The 24,281-nt window shown below is 50.7% G+C and overlaps 6 protein-coding genes across 6 annotated transcripts; 2 read left to right on the top strand and 4 right to left on the bottom strand.

Annotated features, from left to right (window-relative positions):
- Positions 1–7: 7 nt before the first annotated feature.
- PVX_096120 (hypothetical protein, conserved) lies at positions 8–1,426 on the bottom strand (the record flags this gene model as incomplete). The annotated part of the gene is made up of 4 exons (XM_001612730.1): positions 8–61; positions 218–457; positions 624–897; positions 1,080–1,426. The coding sequence occupies 4 exons, from the start codon at positions 1,424–1,426 to the stop codon at positions 8–10; spliced, it is 915 nt and encodes a 304-aa protein (XP_001612780.1).
- A 731-nt stretch (positions 1,427–2,157) lies between these two features.
- PVX_096125 (DnaJ domain containing protein) lies at positions 2,158–2,796 on the bottom strand (the record flags this gene model as incomplete). The annotated part of the gene is made up of 2 exons (XM_001612731.1): positions 2,158–2,213; positions 2,505–2,796. 2 exons carry the CDS (start codon positions 2,794–2,796, stop codon positions 2,158–2,160), a joined length of 348 nt encoding a protein of 115 aa, XP_001612781.1.
- Positions 2,797–4,190: 1,394 nt separating this feature from the next.
- On the bottom strand, positions 4,191–5,780 carry PVX_096130 (3-demethylubiquinone-9 3-methyltransferase, putative; the record flags this gene model as incomplete). Its single annotated transcript, XM_001612732.1, has 2 exons — positions 4,551–5,780; positions 4,191–4,373 (listed from the first exon to the last, which is right to left on the bottom strand). The coding sequence occupies exons 1-2, from the start codon at positions 5,577–5,579 to the stop codon at positions 4,191–4,193; spliced, it is 1,212 nt and encodes a 403-aa protein (XP_001612782.1). The 5' UTR covers positions 5,580–5,780.
- A 1,169-nt stretch (positions 5,781–6,949) lies between these two features.
- On the top strand, positions 6,950–8,167 carry PVX_096135 (hypothetical protein, conserved; the record flags this gene model as incomplete). The annotated part of the gene is made up of 1 exon (XM_001612733.1): positions 6,950–8,167. The coding sequence occupies one exon, from the start codon at positions 6,950–6,952 to the stop codon at positions 8,165–8,167; it is 1,218 nt and encodes a 405-aa protein (XP_001612783.1).
- A 3,866-nt stretch (positions 8,168–12,033) lies between these two features.
- PVX_096140 (hypothetical protein, conserved) lies at positions 12,034–15,492 on the top strand (the record flags this gene model as incomplete). The annotated part of the gene is made up of 2 exons (XM_001612734.1): positions 12,034–13,585; positions 13,790–15,492. 2 exons carry the CDS (start codon positions 12,034–12,036, stop codon positions 15,490–15,492), a joined length of 3,255 nt encoding a protein of 1,084 aa, XP_001612784.1.
- A 1,586-nt stretch (positions 15,493–17,078) lies between these two features.
- PVX_096145 (Protein kinase domain containing protein) lies at positions 17,079–22,168 on the bottom strand (the record flags this gene model as incomplete). The annotated part of the gene is made up of 2 exons (XM_001612735.1): positions 17,079–21,288; positions 21,439–22,168. The coding sequence occupies 2 exons, from the start codon at positions 22,166–22,168 to the stop codon at positions 17,330–17,332; spliced, it is 4,689 nt and encodes a 1,562-aa protein (XP_001612785.1). The 3' UTR covers positions 17,079–17,329.
- Positions 22,169–24,281: the final 2,113 nt, after the last annotated feature.

The following is a 24,281-nucleotide window of genomic DNA, read 5'->3' as shown; positions in this document are numbered from 1 at the left end:
CCCCCCTTTATTCCGCCTCGCAATCCTGCAATCGCTCATACCTTTCCTTCACCTCTTCGAGCTGCGGTGCAGGGATGAAAGGGTTGCGCGGTGGTTCCTCTATGATTGCGCTCCTGGTGGAAGCTTCCCCATTAGGAAGTACATCCGAAAGTGCATACCTCCCTGGAGGAAGTGCAGTGCCTTCCCCCCCCCTCTTTACATCTGTTGCAAGACCTACCTTCTCCTTCAGTCTCTCCAAATGCATCTTCTTCTCGTGAAACTCCTCCAATACATTTCTGGTAATGACGCTCCTTTCCACTTCGCCGTACTTCTTAACCGACTCGTCTTTTTTCCTCTTCAGTTCATTCACAAGCTTCTTCTTGTTGCATGTGTCTCTCTGCAGTTCTTCCATCACCGCCTGCTTCTCTTCCAGCGTCTTTTCCAGGTACCGATTCTTTTCGTCGTAGTGCAGCTTCTTCTACGCCCAGGGTGAGGGGGGGAAAACAGGGGATGCAATTCGGTGAGGCACTGGAACATATGCAGAGAAGTTTTACATTTCTGCCTCGGCCCAACTGTACGCGCACGTCGCTCTCCAACCAACTGCACGCACACTTCCGCATCTACCCAACTGCACCCACTCCTACCTCCGTCGACCTGCGTATCTTCTGGTGGAGGTTTTCTATTTTCTTCTCCAGGCAGCTCCCCTTGGTCCTCAAGTTTTTGTGCCTCTGCTGCAGCTGCTCGAAGTCCGCGTGAATTAAATTTTCGTCCTTCAGCTTGAATGAGTTGAAGAGGGAGACCTGCGCCCGCAGCACGCTGTTGTGCTCGTACAGCTTCCTCAGCGCTAGCACGTGTTTGCGGAATGTTTCCTCCTTTCCACTCACTTTGAGTTGGTGCATGTCTTCCCTGATGAGGTAGCTTCGGGGGGGCGGCGGTCGTTTCGCGGGTGTGCTTATGTATGCGGTGTGGTGCAGCGCGGCGGTAGCGGCGCCTATGTGTGGAGCACCCCGCGGTAGTAGCTTCTTTCTCATTTGCCACAGCAGCAACGCACTCGGGGGGAATTCGCCAAATGGCTCACCCAGTTAGCCCATGCGACGTACCACAAGTGACTCTGCTTTACGATGGCCTCCCTAATGCAGCGGAAGAACTCCTCCAGGAGCCCGTCCGTCTCCTTGCGCATGTGGCAGTCTACCATTTTTAGGCGATTCATATAGTCAATGAGGGAGAGCAGAACGCTGTTGTATTTCTGCACATCCTCCGTTGAGTTACTTTCAAAGATAAAGTTATTGTCCTGTATGAAACTCAACAGCCGGTGTTGTATCTTCCCGTTTTTTTCTTTTATCTTTTCATTTTCGCTAGTCAGTTTTGCGTTGATCGCTTTCTCCGATTGGATCACCTCATCGATGTTCTCTTCCGTGAGGTTTTTCGAGTACAGCCGGTGCATCATTCGGGGAAATGTGTGTGTGGGGCTCACAAATTGGTGGCAATTTCGGTTCACCCCGACTGCTCCTACTCAGCTGCATTCACTCACGATGTGGAAAAACGATTGGCCCAAGGAACGACACGAACCAAAAAAAATTTAGCGGAAATGCATAAAGGAATTGCAAATAAGTTTCAAACGGATCGCGGTAAATGGCAGGAAAAAAAAAACAAATGTTAAAAAAAAAAAAAAAAAAATTCTCGCAAAATGGGAAGTCAGACGGAAGAGCTGTGCCCTCTCTGTGCTTTCCACCAAGCAGAGGATTTTTTTTTTTTCATCCCCCAACGATTAGCAGCACATAAAAAAGCCCTTTCAGTTTAACACTCTCCTACTGGGGCGGCTGCTTCCACATAGCGGGGAGAGTAATGCATCTCCCATGTGCCATTCCGTCGGTGTAGAATCCTTTCTCCTTCCTTCCCCCCATCCGTGTCTTCCGCCGCGAAGCGAAGCAAAGCGAAACGTGTCCAAGGGGGAAAAAAAAAAAGAAAAAAAAAAACAAGCGAATAAAAAGGAAGAAAAAAAAAGGATAAGCGAATAAACAGGTGGACCCTGGAGGGGAAGAAACGGCCAGGCACATCTTCACATTACATGCTGTGCATGAATCCCTCAACTGCTACTCCCCCGGTGGGAAAAATATCCTCAGTTTCGCCATTCGCGTGACTCTCCTGAAGGGTGCGCGGGCTACGTTCCCCCCGGCGCTACTTCAGCAAAACGTCCTTCGCTTCGTTGACTTTGGCCGCAATGTAGGTGGAGCCTGGAGGTTGGAAGGGCAACCAGGGGAGGAAAAAAAAAAAAAAAAAAAAATCCATGTGTGTGTAGCTATGTGTAAACGTACGTCATTCCTTTGCGAGGAACGCCACACGAATGGAAAAGGGTCTTTGGCGATGCACCGGTGGAGCAGCTCTTCCAGACTTCGTGTAATGAGATAGCCAAACCACCAGTTAGCTCATGGCCAAAAGGTAGGCAGCGCGCGGGCACAACGCCTGGGTTAAGTTGCTCCATCGCTCCGTTCCTCCGCCTCTTTACCGCCTCTTCACCGCCTTACCCCCGTTGTCCGGGTGATTCTTCAGCATCAGCTGCTTGTGAACTTCCCTAATTCGCTCCCGATTGGTCGTCGGGTTAATATTCAATATCTTGTAGGCCTCCGACTTCGACATGTTCCTCTCAAACCCCCTCATATCATTTTTTAAAAAAAGGCTGCCTAAGCTTCTGTTAAATCCAGAGGGGGGGAAGAAACTTTTGTTGCTGGGATTTATCTTTTGATTTTTCAGGTAGTTCATTCCCTTCTTGGCGACCAGGATGCCTCCCCCGAAGAGGAGGATCACAACGGGCCACATGTTGCGCGGGGGGGGGGGGCGCAGGGGAAGCGCGCAGATACGTGGGGCAACTCGGGGCGACGATGTGGTAACGCCTTCCCCGTTCGTCTGAATAGGACTGCCTTGTAATGACTCTACGGCTCGTTCGACCGTTTAAGCTTCTTCGTTTTCTCCCCCTTTGCGCTATTTTGGCGCTGCCGCTCCTTCCCCTGCGTGGTCCTCTCCGCCTTCCTGTGTTTCCCCGTTTCGCATGCGCCAAGTGGGGAGCTATCCTACGTCGCGTCGAAGTTCCCCACCCCTTGCGTGGCTCTACACAACGACGTCCGTGTGAACAGAGGGAGGTCCCTTCTCTGGCCCAATTATTTGTTCAGCGGCGCCGGCGAGGCATGCTACTCTCTCTCTCTCTATATATATATAGCTACGTGTATAGCTATGTGTGCCCCCTCACATAACAGCGTCCCAGCCGCTCACCAGCAGAGTCGCTCTTATTCGCGCGGACCGTCGGGGGGTGGAAGGGGCCTCTCCTCCCACCGTCCAGCGTGCGTACGAGTGAGCGAGCGAAAAAGTGGGAGCGAGAGAAAACGCGGGAGAGGGCGCTTCTCCCTGCATCCCACTTTTTCGCTCGCCTTTACCCCCCTGGTTGGCCAAGGTACGCATAAAAATCCCCTTCTGCAGAGGCACTGTTATTCCCGCAGTTGTTTTGAAAAAAAAAAATCGCTTTGATGAACCTCCTTTGAGGCTGTTTTTTTGGGGCTATTTTTTTGAAGGCTATTTATTTGCTGCCTCTTTTTTTTTTCCCATTTGAAGGGCAAAATGAATGTAAAAAAAAGGAGAAGTTTGCAAAAAAAAAAAAAAAAATTAATTGGCCACGTTGGGCTGGTGCGGCGGAGGCATAATTTGTTTGGCAGGTGGCCCCCGCTGCTCATGCTGAATAGCAACAAATGAAGCGGCGAAGTGAAGCCATAAAAATGTGCCAAACGGTGAGCAGTTACACAAAGTAAGGGCAGCAGGGAGGGAAGGCGTTCTTCATACCAAGGGGTTGTTACATGACTGGGGAGAGCGCTCCAAACTTGGAGTCACCACTTCGCCACCCACCGTCAGGATACTTTCCACGTGCACTTTTTCCTCTCCGATGAGACAAGAGGTATAAATTTGCATATTGCAAAAAGTCAGGTGGTTTTTCCAAACGTGGGTACAGGAACAGCGGATGAGGAATTCGCGTCTCCTGGGAAGAGGCAACCCCAACGTGGGCCCAAAAGTCGCAACCACCCCCCCTGTTGTAACTATTACCAGAGTGGCACACGCATATGTGTGTATGCATGCAGGTGTATTCTTTTGCATCACGGCGTTAGCCCGTGGCAGTGTAGCAGCCGCGTAATAGCCGCGTAAAAGCGGCGCAACAACCGCTTAACTGCCTAACCGCCCCCCCGGTAAACGAAGGCGGACAGATAAAGCAACCTCAGCCAGCGCGTGGGGAAGTAGTCGCGCAGAAAGGGGACGTACACCGCGTGCTCCGTGCTCAAGTTCTGCAAATCAAAAAGGGCGCACAGCTGGGTCAGCTGGTCCGATCCGATAAACTGCTCGTAGTTGTGTGTGCCCTGCGGGGGGGAAGGGGAGAAGAGAAAAAAAGAGGTGAAGGAAGGCAAACAAGCAGGTAATCCACCCAACAGCTAATCGGACAAACGTGCTGAGATCAGACGCGGAGGGGCCAAGGAGAGGGGAAGCAAAGCGACGAATAAAAGGAGTTCCCCCTCCCACCAACACACACCAGTTACCTTTTTCACCATCCCAGTGACGTACTCAGCTAGAATGATAGAGTACAAATAGGAAAGAAAATTTTTGCCAATCGTTGTAAAAACGACCAGAGCCTCGGGGGAGCATAACTGACTGATGCACCTTATGTGCTCCTCCTTTTTTCCATTGGGCACATGCTCAATCACTTCGGACGACACCACGATGTTATATTTTCTTTTCCCCTCCCGGTTGCTCCATTTTGTGAAGTCACTTACATCGCAGTTATAGTAGCTTTGGTTTATCTGCACATTTAAGTTGCTCCATGGGGTGTTCTCCCTTTGGTTCTCCCCCCAGTAGGGTCCTTCTTCCAGGCGGGATGGTCGGGGGGGTATGTCTCCTTTTCCGTTGCTGGTGTGTAGAGGGGCTACCCCTGTGTACTGTGCCCCCTCGGCCTGCTGCCTCCTGCGCGCCACGTCTATGAGCTTACTAGACACGTCAATCCCGTCGATGTTAATTTGCACCTTCCTCCCAGGCACATCACCGCACCCTGCGCCTCGTCCTACTACATCACTTTGGAGACAAAAATAGGGGAAGTTCCTCCGCATGTACTCGCACAGGATGCCTCCGCCGCAGCCCACGTCGAGGACGTTTATGGTGATGTCGTTTGGGTGTTCTCCTTTGTTTTCTTTCGTTTCTCCTTTGCTTTCTTTCTCTTCTCCTTTCCTTTTCCCTTCCTTCTGCCTGCCCTGCTGCCCCCCCTCCTTCATCTTCTCGTAAAAGAGGAACGCATAATTCCTGCTGATGAAGTGGAACCTGTGCCTGTTGTAGTCGTGCAGGCTGTAGGTGTTTGCCCCTGCGACTTTGTGAAGTACGTCGCACCATGTTGGCTTGGCCTTCTGGTGATCATTCCACCACTCGCTGTGCATTTGGTCGAAGAAGGCCCGTTCTCTCTCGTCGAAGGTTTTGTGCCTGCGCTGCCTGCGCAGAAAGGGCCTGCCCACAAGTGCGGGGTTCCCCCCGCTGGGTTTAAGCCCCTCCAGTAGGTGCTGCATGTGCTGCATGTGCTGCATGTGCGGCACACGAGGGGGCGAAAGCTCCACTGTCTTCCTTGCTCCGCCGCTTCCTTTGCTCCACCGCTTCGTTCACTCCGCCTGCCTATTTTGCCTTTCCTCCTCTGTGTAATCCAATGTAAGGTTCCCAAGCGGACCAAATGAAAAAGCACGTAAGTTATTTTTCGACCCACGTGCAAGCACCTACCGCTCTACCACACATGGTGGTAGCTTTGCCAAGAAAAAAAAAAAAAAAAAAAGGAGTAGAAGTAGGAGGAGGAGAAGGAGAAGCCATTCCCGAGGGTGTCCTGAAGTGCTATATGGGGTTGCCCAAATGGGGGGCCCTGTCACGAGGTGTCTCCCCAAAGGAGATGCCCACATTCAACCGCTTCAGATGTACGCCCCCCCGTTGGCACCTCCCATGTGATGGCATACCACTTATCTCTCAATGAGGAGGACGTGACTCTTCCACTGAGATGCTTCCCTCCAAAATGGCGTTGCACATACGTAGTGATCATACCCTCACGTTGTTCGAGGCCGCCTAACTGGATTGACAAACAGGGGGGGACACACCACTGAGGGTGGAGAAGGAACGAATTCCCTGCGCTCTACCTACCAGCCCTGCTGCTCAACCAGGTCCACAGGGGGAACGACTTCAGCACACACAGAGGCAAATCACACGGCAAAAAAAAAAAAAAAAAAAAGCAAATCATGCGGAAAAGAAAAAACACGAACGGACATACTGCCGCTCCGCACGAAAGCAGCTACCTCTCCGCGCCAAGTAAAAAGGCTGACATTTTAATTTTCTGATCACCCCCGTTGGCTCTTCTCAAACGGTTTGGTGTACCCCTCCCCCCTGTCCCCAGCTGCTCACTTGCCATCTCGCGCAAGTCTCCTTTGCGAAATTTTTTTTTTTAAATTGCTCCGCGGCGCTGTTGTTGGTGCGTTTTGTAGCCGCTCCGCGTGGGGATAAAAAAATGGGCCAGTCCTCCCCAACGCTCAGGGTTTGGCAAACCGCTTTGCGAGCAATTTAGAAAAACGCATTTCGAACCTCCTTATGAGCATCCTTTCGAACCGCCTTGGCGAATGCCTCACATGTAGAGTCTTGCGCCCCTCTTTGGCGAGAGAAAAAAATCCCCCGCAGGTGTGAAGGGCTACGCGCCGCAAGTTGGGGAGTCCCAGGAAAAAAAAAAAAAAAAAAAAAAAGGACAACAAGGAGTTGAAGTGGTGAAGCAGTTGAAGAAGCGAAGTAGCGAAGTAGCGAAGTGGCGAAGAAGCTGCGAAGCTGCAGTTGCCGAAGCCTAAACGTTAAGGCGGCGAACTGACCCGCAGCTCGCGCAGTAATCCGCCAACGCCGCCGACGCCGCTGAAGTTGCCAACCGCGCGGCACGATGGGGGGGCCGCGCGACGCGACAGCCCTGTACGACGAGCTGTACCTCCTCTTCGACGACTACGTTCTGAAGAACAGCAAGCAACCCAGCACGTACGAGTCCCTCTTCCGCAAAAAGGAGTTCCTCCAATTCGCAGAGCTCCACGGCACCCACACAGTACCGACCCCCCCCAAGGAAGTGATAAACAACAAAGACGAAATTATAGACGAGCTCATCTACGCATTTAAAATCTTCGCAAAGTACATCAGCTCGTCGGACATTTTCTCCAAAAATGAAGAGGCAGATGACATCAACACCAAGCATTTAAGGTTCTTGTTTATCCCCTACATCCTGGGGGCCCTAAGCTACGAAACAATTAACATTCAAATTAGAAGCGACCGATTGAAGGACTCAAAATTGTTTTTCGGCGAATTCGTTAACCTTGTGAGTATGTACCGCATAGCCCCAGTGGACGATTACCTCCTCGATCAGTTGGGAGACACATCGGAGGCGATCAACAGGAGAAACATCAAAATTAAAAGAGCCAAAGATGAAAAGAAGTTTCAAGAATTCTATAATAATATTATTAAAATGAAGGTGAAGAAAGGTACCTCTCCTAATTGTAACCTCTGCTGCTTTGATGAGGACTTGGAGGAGGAGGAACTTAGGGAGGCGTGCCTGTCCCTCATAAAGTGCAAATGCCTGCAAACGCTCAACATGCTGGATTTGATAGACACGGAGCTGGAGGTCTTGGAGATGCGCAGCAGGCAGAACGCAAACGAGGCGAAGCAGCAGCAGAATGGGCAGCTCACAAGCGAGGCGAGACAACCACATCTGGGGAAATCCCCCCCAAGCAACCACCCAAACGGGGGCCTCAAAAAACCCTGGCTCTTCACCATCAAAAAGAACATGCCCCCTGCCGACGTGACCCAAATGAGGAAATACTACCGAGACCTCGTCTTCACCCCCGCACACAACCTCCCCACCATATCGCTGGAGGAGTGCGCCAAGATAGAAATGGAGTACGCCCTCAAGGGAAGCAGGGGCGCCAGCAGGGGAGGCAGCACGCTCGGAAGCGAAGACGAACGGGGGGGCCAGCAAAACGGCGCAGATGAGGACGACCACTACAAAAAGAGCTCCCAGGAGGAAAGCGAGAAGGAGGCCATGGACCGGGAGTGGGACGACTGGAAGGATATGCACCAGAAGGGGATGGGGAACAAAAACAGGAACGTGGCCTGACGCGGGGGGAAAACTGGGGGCAGGTGCATCCGCGGGAAGGCGCGAAGCAGTGAAGCAGCGAAGGGGAACGGCCAAGCGGATTTGCCGAGCGGACTTACCCAGCGGAACGACAAAGCCGATTTGCACAGCGGATTTATAACCTCACTTGTGCGGACTCTGGACGAATCCGCGGGAGCATTCCCCCGCATACGCGCAGACATCCCGCGCGTCGTTCCCCCGGATGGGTGCTTCTGCGCGCATTCCGTAATTTACCCTCGGAGGTGTACCCCCCCTGGCGCAAAAAAAAAAAAAAAAAACGCGAAGCTAAATGCGAAGGAAAGAGAAGCAAAGCAAAGCAAAGCGAACAATTCGTCCCTCACCCTTTGCGTGTTCAGTTCATATCGCCCCTCCCATTTCACTTTTTTTTTTTTTTTTTTTCTTTTTTTTTCTTTTTTTTTTCGTTGCCATGCCTGCACTTTCCACACATCACTCAATTTTTTTGTTGACAAAATTATGATGTCCATTTATCCCCGCGCATCTGGCGCGTGTTCATGGCACACGGTTCGTTCCCCGCGCGAGAATCCTCCATTTTGGGAAGTCATCCCGTCAGTGTCGCACCAAACTGTGTGCAGAACTGCCGCAAAAAGCGCCAAAATTTCCGCCAACACTGCCGCAACGGCTGCGTGTTTATCGAATTGCCTGTGGGGGACCCCTCTCCTCTCCTCCCCTTCACCATAACGGAAAAGAAAAAAAAAAGGGAGAACAAAGTCGAACGTTACTCAATCAGATGCGCCACGGTAAGGAGAGGCCACCTGGCGCGCGCATTCACATGTACGTAACAGTTACGTGAGCATTTGTCATCCTGCCGCGCTGCTCATCGCGCTACTTGATGCGCTGCTTGTTTTTTCCCCAACGTGCAAGAAAACCCTAACCGTATTATTTTTTTTATAGAAGGCACCGCGCAGTTATATATATTCGCAAAGGCGTCCTGAGTGCAATCCGTTGCTGCACCTGCGGGATACGCTCCACCCCAAGGGGGAACAAGCAAACTTTAGCAACGCGTCGCTAGCCAAAAGCGATAAAAAAAATAAAAGCAGCCACCGGAATATATTATATAACACTCTGCCAGCGCTGCGCTACTCCGCCAACAGAGCGCTACGCCGCGATTGCCCTTTTGCTAACCTACCGCCGCGCGGTGAGCATACGGGCCTATGTGCACATGCTTATGTATTTAAGAATCCCACCAAGCGGGCGTGCCCCCTGCATCGCGTGCGATTCATATGCTGCATGTGCTGAATGTGCTTCATATATTTCATGCGCCTCATACGTTTCATGCGCCTCATACGTTTCATGCGCCTCATACGTTTCATGCGCCTCATACGTTTCATGCGCCTCATACGTTTCATGCGCCTCATACGTTTCATGCGCCTCATACGTTTCATGCGCCTCATCACCCCATGCGTTTGCTCTTCATGTGCCGCGTTCCCATTACGCCTCGAAAAAACAGGGGAATTTTTATTTACGCGGATTGCCTCCTCTTTTTCTTTTCCCTTTTCGCCGTGCCAGGCTGCCCCCAAACAACAATTCGCAAAACATTTCTTGCGCGCCCCTTTCGCGTTCCTCTTCTTCTCCGTTTGAAAAAGATACTTCGCTTTTTTCCCCACGAGGAGGAGGCGAGTGCCCAAGCGATGCGCAGCTAAGCGGCGCGCAAAAATAAAAAAATAAAAAATAAAGTAAAATAAAAAAAAAATACGTACCCAAAGATACGAAGAAATAAATGCCAAAACGTACGAAGAAGAAATACGTGCCAAAACGTACGAAGAAGAAATACGTGCCAAAACGTGCGAACAAATAAGAAATGCGATGAAGAAACGAATGCGCGCGCGTCCCCCATTTTTTACGTCTCTTCTCCCCCTGCCACAGCCCAATGTCAGTTCACACGCCTTTTTATAGTGACTCCTTAAAAAAGAGCGCCCGCCAAGTAGCATAGGAAGAAAAAAGAAAAAAAAAAAAAAAACCTTCCTCATGCTTCCCCTCATGCGATATTTCACGTGCGCCTATGCGCAAGGCCCTGCATATGCCCATTTTTTTTACGCATACGTATTCTCGCGCGGGCGACTGGCCAGCGGCGAAAAGTGGCTACCTCCCTGCCTTCACTTGGGGGACGAAGTAGCTACCAGCACGTGACACTCTGTTGTGTCGCGCGTGCATACATATAGGCATATATATGAGCATATACGTATGTATATATACGTATGCATATATATTTATATATATATGTGGCGCCCCCCCAGCAAACTCACCTACCTGGCACTTCTGCAACCCGCGGAGGAATGCTACTCCAAGGCGACGCTAAGTATAGAGCCCTTTTATTTGTTTGTTCCACCATCGTTACTATAACACTATAACACTCTCCCCTGTTTTCCTACCTTTTTGCTTCCCTGCCTGGTGAACGCTGCACACTTTGTGCGCGTGCATATGTATGAAATACCTGCAGGGGGCGTCAGTTTGTAATGTGGGTCACCCCCTAAAACGTCGTTTGCGTTTTGCATTTTGCATTTTGCGTTTTGCGGTTTGCGGTTTGCCTTTTGCTTTTTGCTTTTTTTTTTTTTTTTTTTTTTTTTTTTTCCCACCTTGTTTGTGCCACCCTCCCCATTTTAATTAACCCCCTCCCCCCCCGCGTTAAACACAACGCGGAGTGGTTGTACTGCCAAACTTAGACGAACGAATTGAATCACCAAACGGACGACTAAGTCGGACGTATGTTTAAATTATATGTATGAATGGAGATACCCCTTCACGAAAAGGGAGCACGCAAAAAATGCTGCAGTGCGTTTTGACGCGTGATGCTTCGTGTAGCCCCCGTGCCACTGTGCTGCTGAGCCACTGTGCTGCTGAGCCACTGTGCTACTGAGCCACTGCGCCGTAGGGTTTCCTTCTCCATCACAAAGCACTCCCCGCAAACCACCCCACCGCGAACCACTCCACGGCGAACCACTCCACGGCGAACCTCTCCATTTTGCCGTTTCGTTCGCCCACCTACACACATGTCCCCTCGTACACAGCGAGCACTTCTTATCAAACGTGAAAGTGTAAATGGGGTAGCATCCCCGTGGTGGTAACGTGCAGCGCGTGAGATGAAGCCAGCAAGTGTGCCTCGCTTGAGCAGTGTAAAGAGTTTCTTGTTATTTTTCTCCCCTTTTTCTCCCCTTTTTTTTTCTCCTCTTCCGCACTGCAACGCATGTGCACAATGTGCTCTTCCCGCCGTAGCAGTGCGAGCCCCCACTTCATCCCATAATAGTAAATCACAAAGACAAAGACACGTTTGCACCACACATGATTAGAAGCCACCCCGGTTGAATTTTCGGGAGAGCAGATCTTTCCCTAAATGGAAATGCCCACCAGGAGCGCCCCTTCACGTATGTACACTGTTCAAAAGTTATTTCTTTTTTTTTTTTTTTTTTTTTTTTTAGCTCTCCCCATTAATTTTGTAAACTCCGTTTTGACGCCCGGGCGTGTTGACCTTTGGGCGTCATCGAGGTTGTGCCTGCGGGGGTGGGTCGCTTCACACATATGCAGTGACCCTTTGTGCAACTTCTTTTCATCAACGGTTTTTTTTTTTTTTTTTTTTTCTTCTTTTTTTGGGGGGACCGCTTAAACGGGTAGTATTTACCCCCACGTGTTAGCAGCTGCACTGAGCAGTCGCTTCAACTGCAGGGGGGGAAAGGCCATCCCGATGAAGCGATAAGAGGGTGGTCCCTTCCGAAGCAGTTTTACACCGGGGGTGCAGCTTTGCCTAAGCGAAGCAGTGAGCTCAGCTGGCAAGTTGTTCGCTCAGAAGGCGTATCTCCATAGGCTTACCCCCCCCACCGTAGCAGTCCAGCTAAATGACGACGACCTGCATGGCCATCATGGAAGCGGAAGAGGTGAACTTCCAATCGATGGAGCTGGGCTCTCCCCGCAGAGAACGCAGCCCCAGTTCTGATGGCCTCAAAAAGAAGAACAGCCGAAAGAGGAAGAAAAAAATGAGCAACTCTAGTTTTGTTAATTTGAGAGACTGGACTTGTAAAGTGCAGAGGAGATATGAGAAGAAGCTAAAAACGTCAGAACAGGGGGTGCCTCTTGAAGGGAATGTTACCTCCTTCCCCAGTGGAGGAGAGTCAAACAGGGACTACCGCCATCCCCCCTCCTGCAGCTCCCCCTCCTCCTGTTCCTCCTCCTTCAAATCAAGATCCAGTTTGGGTAACAACATTGTGTTCACCTCCGATGAGTCAAACTACGACTCGGACATTGAGCAGCGCATCTGCAAGTTTTTGAAATTAGAAGATAGCGCTGCTGTAGGGAAGGGGGAGCGGAAGAGAAGGGGGAAGGGAACGGCGATTGAGGTGGTGGCGGCTGAGGTGATGGCTGCTGAGGGGATGGCAGCTGAGGGGGGGGTTCCCCATGACGCTGCGCTTGACTTTGCGCTTGACGTTGCACACGGAGATGCTCTTGAAGGTTTGAACCTGGACGTTCACCCTGGGGAGCATGGCGATGTCATTACCGACGTTATCGCAGACGTAGCTGCAGATGGGTCAATCGATGAGGGAATGAACACCCGGTCGATGAACGACGCTACGCTGAACACGATAGAGGGCATCACAGATCTGGGAGGCACCATGATGGATGACGACCATCTGGCCATCCCAGCCAATAAACAAACGCAGAAGGAAAAAAGAGAGTCAGACGATGTGCAAATAGTTAATAAGGGGCCTACCCAATCGAACGACCAACAAGTCAGTAGCAACACAGTGAAGAAGAAAAAGGATCCCCCCGAGGGAGGAAAAAAGAATCGCCACAGTAATGACAAAATGGTGAGCGCAGATGATGGGAAGATGGCCTTCAAAGAGGGTAGCGCTCCCAATGGGGATGACACACCTGAGAGTGGGCGCCTTGGTGGACGCCCTCCCACGCGTGGCAATGCTAAGGGGGAAGATGCTAATGTGGAGCGGTCGCTCAAGGGCAAGCGCGGAGGCGGCAAAGAAGTCATCAAAGAAGTGATCAAAGAAGTGATCGTGGAGGAAGAGCAGCAGAAGCAGGAGGAGGAGGAAGAAGAAGAAGATGAGGAGGAAGAAGAGGAAGAGGATGAGGAGGAGGAGGAGGAAGAGGAAGAGGAAGCTGATGAGGAGGAAGAGGAAGCTGATGAGAAGGAGGAGAAGAAGGAGGAAAAGGAGGAGAAGAAGGAGGAGAAAGCCCGAAAGGACCCCCCTAATGAATCAACTCGAAAACCTACAAAGGAACCCCTTAACGAATCGACCCGCAAACCCACAAAGGAACCCCCTAGCGAATCGACCCGAAAATCTACGAGGGACCCCCCTAGCGAAAAGGACTCGCGGGGAATCGCCGAGCCGAAAAGGGAAAGACCCCCGAAGGAAGAGACAAAGCAAAATCGCGAAAAAGGTAATTGGATCAAAGAAACGAAACGAGAGAGAGACAAACGTGCCATGCGAGTGTCTACCTTCGAATGGTTCATCGAAAGGGATGTACATTTTTACGCGTGTAGATGGTTTTTCCACCCACATGAGAGGAAGACCCCCACATTTTTGCACCTCTTTTCAATTTCATGCTAATAACCTCACCCCCAATGTGCCCATCCCCACGAAGGTGACCCCAAGGAGGAACGCTCCCCGAGGAAGACAGAAGAGAAGCAGCAGAGGCACAGAAAGGATAATCCACACAAACCTAGAACCGATAGAGAGAGAAAAAAAAACCATTCGAATGAACGGGAGAACCCGAGCAGAGGTAACGCAGAAAGGAATGGCCCTGATAGTCATCACAAAAGAAATGCGAAGGAGAAAGAGACAAACAGATTGAAGAAATCCATCAGCCGGAGTCGAGAAGGACAAGCGAACGAAAGAGACAAACCAAGTTCGCGTGAGAAGGAGCAACCCCCAGCACAGGTACAAAAGGAGTCTAATACGAATGGTAAGCTGCGGTCGGCGAAACATTATGAGGAGAGAAACAAAAGGGACAATTCGCATCCCAGTGGAAGGAAAAGCACCCAGAATGGAGATACTCTGCGTGCCGATAGGGAAAGGGACAGCAGGAATAAGGAGGAGGGGGAGAAAATTGAGAGGAGGGACAGACAGGGGGAAGCGGAACGGGAAGGGGACAGTGAAAGGGGGAAAAGGAGGAACAAGGAAAGGGAGAGAAATAGAGAGAAGGAGAGGGAAAGAGAGAGGGAAAGAGAGAGAGAAAGAGAGAGGGATCATCCGAGGGAAGCAGAGAGGGAACGACCCAGGGAAGTAGAAAGGGAACGACCGAGGGAAGTAGAAAGGGACCGACAAAGAGAAGCGGAAAGGGAACGACAGAGAGAAGCAGAAAGAGACCGACCCAGGGATACAGAGAGAGACCGACCCAGGGATACAGAGAGAGACCGACCCAGGGAAGCAGAGAGAGACAGACAAAGAGATGTAGAGAGGGATCGCCCAAGAGAAACGGAGAGGGACAGACAAAGAGATGCAGAGAGGGATCGCCCAAGAGAAACGGAGAGGGACAGACAAAGAGATGCAGAGAGGGATCGCCCAAGAGAAACGGAGAGGGAGCGACAAACTTTAAGGGAACGGGATAGGGAGCGAGAAAGAGACCGAAACAGAGAGGCAGAGCGAGAACGAGAAAGGGAAAGGGAAAGAGATCGAAATAGGGAGGCAGAGAGGGAGAGGAATAGGGAGGCAGAAAGGGAGAGGAATAGAGATGCAGAAAGGGAAAGGAATAGGGAAGCCGAGAGAGACCGAAACAGAGAAGCCGAGCGAGAAAGGAATAGGGAAGCCGAGCGAGAAAGGAATAGGGAAGTCGAGCGAGAAAGGAATAGAGAAGCAGAAAGGGAAAGGAATAGGGAAACAGAACGAGAGCGAAATAGGGAGGCAGAGAGAGAGCGAAATAGGGAGGCAGAAAGAGAGCGAAATAGGGAAGCAGAACGAGACCGAAATAGGGAGGCTGAGCGAGACCGTAATAGGGAGAAACAATTTGAAAACGGCAAGAACACGCCGAGAATGCCAAAGGGCAGCAACTCCTCGCACGACATTTTGAAGAAAAAACCTAACGGAGTGGAGCCAAACGTAAGCAGGAAGAGACCCCACTCAAACGAAAATGAAGGAAGTGGCAGTGGCAACCACGTGGCGAAGAAGATTCACGACGAAAGTGACCAGCACGCGCACACGGAGAGAGACCGTTATGTGTATAACGCAGCCGACACCCCCTCGAGGAAGTACTACGTTCAGAAAAATAAAACCAACGATAGTGAAAACTGGGAGAAGAAGATGTCCAAGCTGAAGGAAAAGCTGATTAGGAAAAATATGAACAAGTAAGGCGAATGAAAAAGGGAAAGACACACGAAGGGAGGGGCGAGATGGTGATGATGGTGAGGACAGGCCAAGAGCCGCGCTGCCAATTAGGTAGACCAACTTCTTCAAGCGGTTACTGACCCTCCCTGTGAAGAAGATTGCAGCTTTGCAAAGGGCATTCCGCTGTGCACCCCCAGTACACCCCCAGTACACCCCCAGTACACCCCCAGTACACCCCCAGTACACCCCCAGTTTGTCAGCTCGAGCGAGCCCAGCTAGCTTCGCGAAAGATGACCTGCTTAGCGAAAGACCTACCAACGGAGGGCTATCATTTTTGTGGAGCATATTATCGTCCGGTTTGTTTCCTCTTCCATTCCTTTTTTATGTTGCTTCCTCATTTTATCCCCCCATCCGATGTGTTCCCCTTGCGCCTACTGGATTGGTACACAATTGTAAAGGCCCCAATGGAAGTTCGAATGGGCCCAGTTGGTTTGTAGCCCCATTTTGTTAAATTAAAGAAGTCGTAATTTCGCCTTTTTTTTTTTTTTTTTTTTATCTCCCTTTTTTTCCTTTTAATTAAAATTTCTTCGATATGCACAAAATGGACGACAAAAAAGAAAAAAAAAAAAAAAATAATGAAGCATTGTCGCGCAGTGTGTATTGGAAGGTGTGCCACGCGAGCACAAAAAATAAAACGCAAAAAGTTGTGTGCATTTCTACACGTGGGCATAGCGTAATCGTGGCTTCCTTCCCCTTTCACAACATACACACTGGCGCGTTTGACCAAGCCATGGAGCTGAGCGGACGGAATGGTTGTCGCGACTGATGAGTGGGAAGCATTAGAGGAGCACACAAAAATGAAGCGGAATGAAGCGGAATGAAGCGGCGTGAAGCGGTACGAAGGGGTACGAAGCGGCACGAGCGGAATGAACGAAACGAGCGAAACGCAAGTTGCACATGTAGACGCATGGCCGAGAGGATTAACCGGTCGAATCCCCGCTCCGCCTTGGCCAACGGGGGGAGCGCATTTAGTTCCTCCATCCCGAGCACGGACTGATTTTTCTGTGCCGAACGGGTAATTCAAGCGAGGGGGAGAAGCAAGGACAAACGGGTCAAAGCGAACCAAGAAGGTGATCCGGGGGTGATCCAAGGAGGTCATCCGAGAGGTGACCCGCGAACGTAAACCGCGACGAACTGTGACAACGTTAAGCCAAATGGCCGCGCTCCTAAGCGCACAAGTATCTCCCCCGTGTTAACGTCGATGGTAGGCAGATAAGGCCAATCCTGTGGGGTCTCCATGGCGTATGCCCCCCTCTTTCCCCCATACAATTTCGTTGCATTAGCGAAGAAGATGAGGCTGCTTCACATGGGTTAACTTTGCTTGACAGTGTGTGCTCACTCAGTATGGTGTGCACGGTGTAACGAAAAAAAAAACGAATATAAAGCGAATTGCGAACCATTGGTGGTGAAAAAAGCTAGCTGGGTCAGGTAAAACTTCCCCACAAGGGCATATAAAGAACAAGAAAAAAAAAAATATATATGCAAACACGCCGCTTAAAATAGCTAGCTGGGTCAGGTAAAACTTCCCCACAAGAGCATAAAAAACAAGAAAAAAAAAAATATATGCAAACACGCCGCTTAAAATAGCTAGCTGGGTCAGGTAAAACTTCCCCACAAGAGCATAAAAAACAAGAAAAAAAAAAAAATATGCAAACACGCCGCTTAAAAAAGCTAGCTGGGCAAATTTTTCCATAAAGGCAATCAAACGCGCCACTTAGCTCTGTAGGGCGTGGGGGGCCGATCCCAAGTCGTCCAGCGCTAACACTATGCACAGCGCTAACGCTATACCCCTGCGCTGCCCCTATGTGAAACAACTCGCTGGAAGGCCACTGAAGGCGCAGTGCAAACCCCCCCAGAGAATGGTGATACGCTTAATTTTTAAGTTCAAAAAATTGTAAATGGCATCAAAGTCTAATACGGAGCTGCCAAACGCGAGGATAATCGTCTTCAAGTGGGTGTCCACGTCGTAACTACCATCTGTGTAGTTGACATAAACTCCTTTTTTAAAGTTAATTAAAAAGGCGTTAACGTGCACAGAATGTTTTAGTCTTTTTTTTTTAAACTCCTCCGGGGATCTCATATCAACAATGAGGTAATTGTCCAGAGATACTTCGTTCGCCAAGTCTGTGACGTAAACAAATGGAAACATGGGAAAGTTGCACAGCCGAACAAGATCTTCCCGTTTGAATTTCTTTTTAACGTTTTTATTTGTTAACTTGTAGTACGCGCATTTGGCTCCGCCGCCAACATTTTTATTTTTCCCCATCTGTTTATCTCCACTTTTGCCATTTGTCACGACGTCCGTTTCGTCCGTTTCGTAGTGGGAGAACTCACTTAAGTTTTTTTTTTTTTTGTTTATCTTGTAATTGCGTAAAAATAATTCGCAGTGACGCGCAGCTCGTCGCGTTTTTGCCTTTCCCCATTGTGCGTCTGCTCTTTGATCTTCCTGCGCGGGTGCGGGCAAGTTGGCAAAGTGGCCACTCCCCCCCGAGTCGTCATCGTTTAGTTTTTTGCGTTTTATTTTTTTCAGTTCTAGTTTTTCAAGCTGCAACTTTTGAAGCGGCACCTTTTCAAGTGGCAACTTTTTAAGATGCAACTTTTTAAGCTTTAATTTCTCACTCTCTAACTTTTTAAGCCGCAACTTTTCCGCTTCACCTGCCCCCTTTGACGACTTAACAGTTGTCCTGCTGGCCGAGCCGCTTCCCCCGCCCCTCTTCCGGTACACCCTAAAGGTGTCCCTATGCACGTAGTAGCGCACCCAGTTGGCGTCCCCGATGAGATACGGCAGGTAGTTAATATGGGCCCGCTCACTTCCCAGCAGGTTCGCATCCCCGTTAAGATTCTTCTCCACCCCCCGCGGGGTGTTTGTCTCTTCCCCAAGGCCGCTACCTACCCGAGGAAACCCCACCTGCGTCATGGGGCAGCTGCTAAACATATCCATGGAGGTCTTCAAAACGAAATTCAGGTTCACCAAGGGAGCTAGCGAAAATATATGTTTGTAAAAATTTTCCCTGCACATGTTCATAACGATGTGCCTTTTCAGCGAAATCAAAATGCTGACGCAGACAAAAAAGAGGTAGCACCTCGGCTGCGTAAGAATCCTATCAAGTAGCCAAAAAAAACTTTGCGCATTGAAGAAGTTGGCAAATAGGGAGCACACCCAACTGTAGACCAACCTCTCGACGTGGATGCCGTTTTTAAAAAAGAGTAGAGTCAATTCGGGAGCGTAATAACTTAGCAGGCAATTAAACGTGTAGGCGAATTCCCTCCAGTTCCTCTCACTTGAAAGTAGGCCCATCAAATATTTCTGAACCACCCCTTTGCTACACTTGTAGCACAGGTACGTACTGTCGTAGTAGAGCAGACATAACGGGAGGAGCAAACTCCTGAGGTGCTTGTTGCTTACCCCCAATTTGATGTAAAGCAGTAGCTCAATTGTGCGCATTTTCTTCGCAAATTGGGGGCTTCCCACCAGGTCGTTATATCGTCTCCTTTTTCGAAGAAACGATTCCATAGGCTGTTTAGCTGTACTGATGGGGTGCTTATAGAGAGTCCCCTCTTTAGCATCTTCCCCTTCGCCACGTCTACCAGTGCTCCCCTCTGTGTTTCCACTCGAGTGATGAATCTGCCATTTGGATCCCCAATTTGATGGGAAGTTGGCTGACCGCTCCTCCCTGGTGAAGCTGTCCAGTGGGTTTTCCCCTAACCGCTTAACCGACGAGGTTGCTCCTCCGTTTGATGAAGCCTCACAAATTAATCGCCTCATTTTATGTTTCTTCCCCGGTGCTTGTCTCACCAGTAAGAAGTACCTATACCCAAGCAGCGTGAGGTAGGCTACCCCCCGCATGTGGCCTGGGAATCCCCTCCTCACCTCTTTCTCCAATTCGTCTCTGTTGAGCGGGTCCAATGTTAGCAATTTTTGCAATTTTAGGTGGAGGCTATACTGGTGCAGGAAGGAGTGCTCCTTCTCATACACGCAGGTTACGTTTCCGACGGGGTAGTTGTTGCCACCACTCTGCTCCTTCGATTCGACTAACCTGTGGGCATCCTCCAGCGCGTCGTAAAACTCGACCAGCCTCACCCCCAGCACTCTCTTCTCCCCGCACTCGCGCAGCGGCAGGGATGCATATTTTGCCTCCATCGGAATGTTAAAAAAGAAAGAATGGGCGCTACCTTCCTCGTGTGTTGAGGTAAACTCTCCATAAGGCTTCTCCCCTTTGGCGATCGTCCCCCCCCCGGAAGGGTACCCATTCGTCTGTACCCACTTCCTCTCTAAAGTTTTATCCCTCGTGAAAATGCCACCCCGGTGAGAGATCCCACGGAGGTTGTTCCTCCTCCCCATGAGGGGTCGTTTTCTCCCTTTCACAAAGAAGGCATACCCATTGGTGCACGTACCCCCGTTGGGTGAGTCCGCACGGCATATCCCCCGTCTATAAGTACGTCGGAAGTTACCAAACCGGTGTGAAGTCCCTACAGTTGCATCCCCTTTTGTCAAATGAAAGTACACGCTCAGCACCCCCTGGTATCTGCCCAACAGAAGGAGCTCATAAAAGCGGAAAAAGAAAAAATCGAAAAATTGTTTCTTCTTTTTATAGGCTAGGTAAGGCAACCTCAAGATGCTGCACGCCTTGTTCACCCCGCTATGGAGGAGCAGCTCTTCGAAGTAGTTCATTCGGTAGAGCACACCAAACCAGAGGTGAATATCCTTCGTCATCATGAAATGTTTGCTCTGCAGTTGGTCCTCCCAGGTATTGCTTCGGATGTACTCCACTACGTATTGGTTGCAATGGGTCGCTTCGCAGGTTTGTTCTTTCTTCCAATGGGAAAAACACGTTGATGCTGCTTCTCCCTGTCGGGGAGTCCCCCCCCCTTGTGGCTGCTCTCCTCCCCACTGCTTCATCAGGATGTCCTCGTTTCGGGGCCAACTGGGTGCGCCCCCCCGGGGGTAGAAATACGGGTGGGAGAGGAGAGAAGAGGAACCATGCTGCTCACCTCCTCGTAAAGACAAACACTTATGAAGAAGGTTAAAAAAAAGGACCTTCTCGTTATGGGCATCCCCCGGGTGCATTATCTCCTGCACGTTTTGCTCCAACACATGTAGAGTGAAAAACTCGGAGAGGATCCTCTCCACCCATTTGACGAAGCGGCCGCTGACGCTGACGTTGAGCAGCAGCTCGATGAGGCTCTTCGCCACCCGGTGGGCCAGCAGGTTGGCGTGTGCATAGCCCTTCTTCGAGCGGTTCTTCGAGCGGTTCTCCGGGCGGTTATTCTTCGACGAGTCCTCCCTTCCACCCCCCTTGCGGCGCTGCTCCCCCCCAAGTGCGCGAAAGAGGGAATACACATTCACATCCAGCAGGCTGACCTCCCGCTCGGCGCCCACATCCGCGAAAAGGAGATACGCCTTGGTGTAGAGGAGGCACACAAAAATGGTCTTCACCTTTTCCAGCGGGCCTTCCCCTTCCGCTGGTGTGTCAATGTAAAGTGAATTCGCATCACCGTGTGTGTGTGTGCCACTTGGCTGCCCCGCATCTTCCTCACTCTCTTGGCCCATCCGCTGAAGGGTCCCCACAATTTCGTGAAGTTCATTCAAGAGGGGGTTCTCCCCCCTAACGGGCTCGTCACAAAGGGGTTGGCAATTCCTCACGAGGAAGTCAAAGCCGAATATGCCGTTCACCATCTGCAGGATGATTATCCCCACGCTGAAGAGATCCACATGTTTGCAAACGTCGTAGTTGGATGAGCCCTTCCTTTTGCCACTCGCTAAATGGTTGAGCAGGAAAAAGGGGGGCAGGTACAGGGCGTTGCCAACAAGCCGTTTGCCTGCACGGGGGGTGCTCACCTGTGTGCTTCCCTTTTTTTCACCGCCGCTTTTGCCGCCGCTTTTGCCTCCGCTTCTACCGCCGCTTTTACCGCCGCTTCCACCCTCCACATGGGGGGAGGCCTCTTCCTGGGGGGGGACCCGCCCCAACGTGCTCCTAAAAAAATGGCCACACCGATCACGAGGAGCGCAGCAGTAGCCACCAAACAGGTAAGACGCACAGTAGTTGTGAAGTTTGATTCGTCCCTTGGGGGTGACGAGCACATCCTTGAGCGTCAAATTTAGGAGCTTCACTTCTTTAGAGTGCAAGTAGTGAACCGCGGAAAGGATTTGCCTTATTATCTCCTTCGTGGTGTGCGCATCGATGAGCTTCCTCCTGGGGGTGCTCCCCTCCCGGGGAAGGCTCGCGCGGTCCGTCGGTCTTTCTCTTTTAGCTCTTCCTCTTCCTCTAACTCCTCCGCCCGCTCCTCCTCCTTGCACCCCCCTGAGGAACTTAAAACGGACGAGGCCCCTTTCCTCCTCGCGCAGCAAATCGTGCAGAGATAGGGAGTACCATTCTGAGACTAACACAAAGTCACCTCCCCTTCGAGATAAACTGAAATAGCTGCACACATTGGGGTGGTTCAAGCGTTTTACTTTTTCAAATCTGCTGGCAATTGAGCTGTACTTGCTTTGACGGTCCCCCCGTTCTGTCCCCCCAGATGGTTCTTCTCCTCCTGCGACCTCTTCGGTTTTTCTTTTTCCTCTCCTTTTCCCCTCATCGAGGGAGTAGCTCTGAATCCCCAGAAGGAGCTCAGAGGACTGGCAGCGCGCGTGGAACATTTCGCCGCTCGGGTGATTGCGCTCGGGTGTGACTGTAACTTTGGAGTAACGGTGGGAACTCTCCCCACTTCTCTCCCCTTTTGCACCTAACAATTTGGTGAACGCTTTACCCAAATAAAATACCCCCCCCTTTTTCACACCGGCAACTGCTCTCTTGGGTGCACCTCTCCGAGGCGATCAAACTGGCGAAGTGGTGGTACCGCAGTTGTTCCTCGTTAAGCTCCTCCGCCCAACGTTGTGGAGGATCTCCTTTTGCCGCTGTGGAGCCTCTCCCAAGTGAAAGACCATACACTGGTGGGTGCACACCGGCGAGCGGGGGTCAAGGGAAGAAATCGGCTTGCCGCACCGCAAAAAAAAAAGGGGCAGCATAGGGACAGCACTGGGGTAGCACTAGGGCAGCACTGGGGTAGCACTAGGGCAGCACTAGGGCAGCACTGGGGTAGCACTAGGGCAGCACTGGGGTAGCACTAGGGCAGCACTGGGGTAGCACTAGGGCAGCACTAGGGCAGCACATGGTAGTAGAGGGCCAACGCGACGATGACGGCCGCCCCTCCGAATAACACCCTCGAGCTACCTTCCCTCCGTGTGTTCCCCTGTTACCCACCCTGGATGGCCATTCCCCATTTGTCAAAAAAAAAAAAAAAAAAGGCACCCTTCCCACAAGGCACCTTGGCTTCTCTCTTTCCCCCTTCAATTATTTTCTCCCTCTGCGAAATATAAAAAAAAAAAAATTTAGCCACAAAAGGAGAAGCTCTCAAGTCAGCACATTTGCTCTCTACAATTAGTTCGTTTTTTGTTTTTTAAAAATTTTTTTTTTTTGCCTTCCAACTGGTTAAAAAGTCAGAGCGGGGGTAGTGGCGCCGCTGAAAGGGCACACAGAGAAGCCGCTCCGTTAACGGGTTAGGCGGTTAGAGGCGAGCAAGAGCAACGGCCTAAGCGGCAATGCGAAGCGGTGGCGGCAAGGCGAAGCGCGCTGCTGGCTTCTATTTTTCCTACCACGTGCGTAACCCCGACTGCGCCTCCTTATTTTTTTTGTTCCTGCCTTGGGGCCACCGCTCCGCGGGCTGGTGCTCGCGCCCACCGGGCATACACCCGCGGTTCGCCTATTGCAGCTACACGTGTTTATAGTATACATACAGCACCTTCTCTTTTGGGGGAGCTGCCTCTCTCCTTCCCGCTTGCCACTTTTCTTTTTCCGATTACCCCCTCCCCACGCGGTATCCCTGTGGGCCAGCCAACTTAAAAAAAAAAAGTGCCAAGCGGGAAGGAGAGGAAAGAAGGGTACCACAAGGTAAACATAGGAAGGTAAAAATTGCAAAGTACCTGCCCAAAAAAAAAAGAAAAAAAAAAAGAGGAACAAGAAATAATAACCAACTGTTGCATCCCTTTGTGTTTCTTTTTACACGGGAATTTCAAAGAAATGTTTTTTTTTTTTTTTTTTTTTTTTTTTAAACGCTTATGCGGAAGCAAGTGTACCAAACAAAACGCAGTTAATTTTTTTGGCACATGCTTTGGATACGCCATCTTATGTATGTACATGCTTCGCCGTTTTTCCCCCTCTTTGCTTTTTCACATTGTATCCCCGATTTTGCGTTTCCTTTTTTTTTCCTATTTTGTGTTTCCCCTTTTTTTTCCCCTTTTTTTTGCTTTTTTTTTCTTTTTTTTTTCCTTTTTTTCCCGCTGGTCAGGCGAACACTGCTCACCCGCTCCCGCCACGCGCCCTCCCATTTTGCTTTACAAGCGTGGCGTAGATGAGCTGCCCCCAATTTAGCTGCGACGTACCTCTTCGCAGTTATGCTCGCGCGTAGCGCCATCTGTTCAGTGTGCCATCAGCTCGTCGTGCTATCTGCTCATCGTGCGGCCGCTCACCGATAGAACGTACCTTTCACGATCCCCTTCAGGTAGGCGCATCGCGCCAGTGTAGATCCCCCCTGCGTGTGCGTACACGAAGGAGGTGGATCGGCTGCCTTACCTGCTGCACACACTGGGGAGTTCGCTCCGAGCGTGTGGTAACCGCAAAACATATCGCCCTCCCGCTACAGGACCCCACAACGGATGTGTATTCCACCCTTATGATGAGGAGTGAGTGACCCAAAACAGAGGAGCACTGCGA

Source organism: Plasmodium vivax, chromosome 3, assembly GCF_000002415.2.
Source record: "Plasmodium vivax chromosome 3, whole genome shotgun sequence".
In the NCBI taxonomy this organism is placed as follows: domain Eukaryota; phylum Apicomplexa; class Aconoidasida; order Haemosporida; family Plasmodiidae; genus Plasmodium; species Plasmodium vivax.
This window is presented reverse-complemented; position numbering and strand designations above follow the sequence as displayed.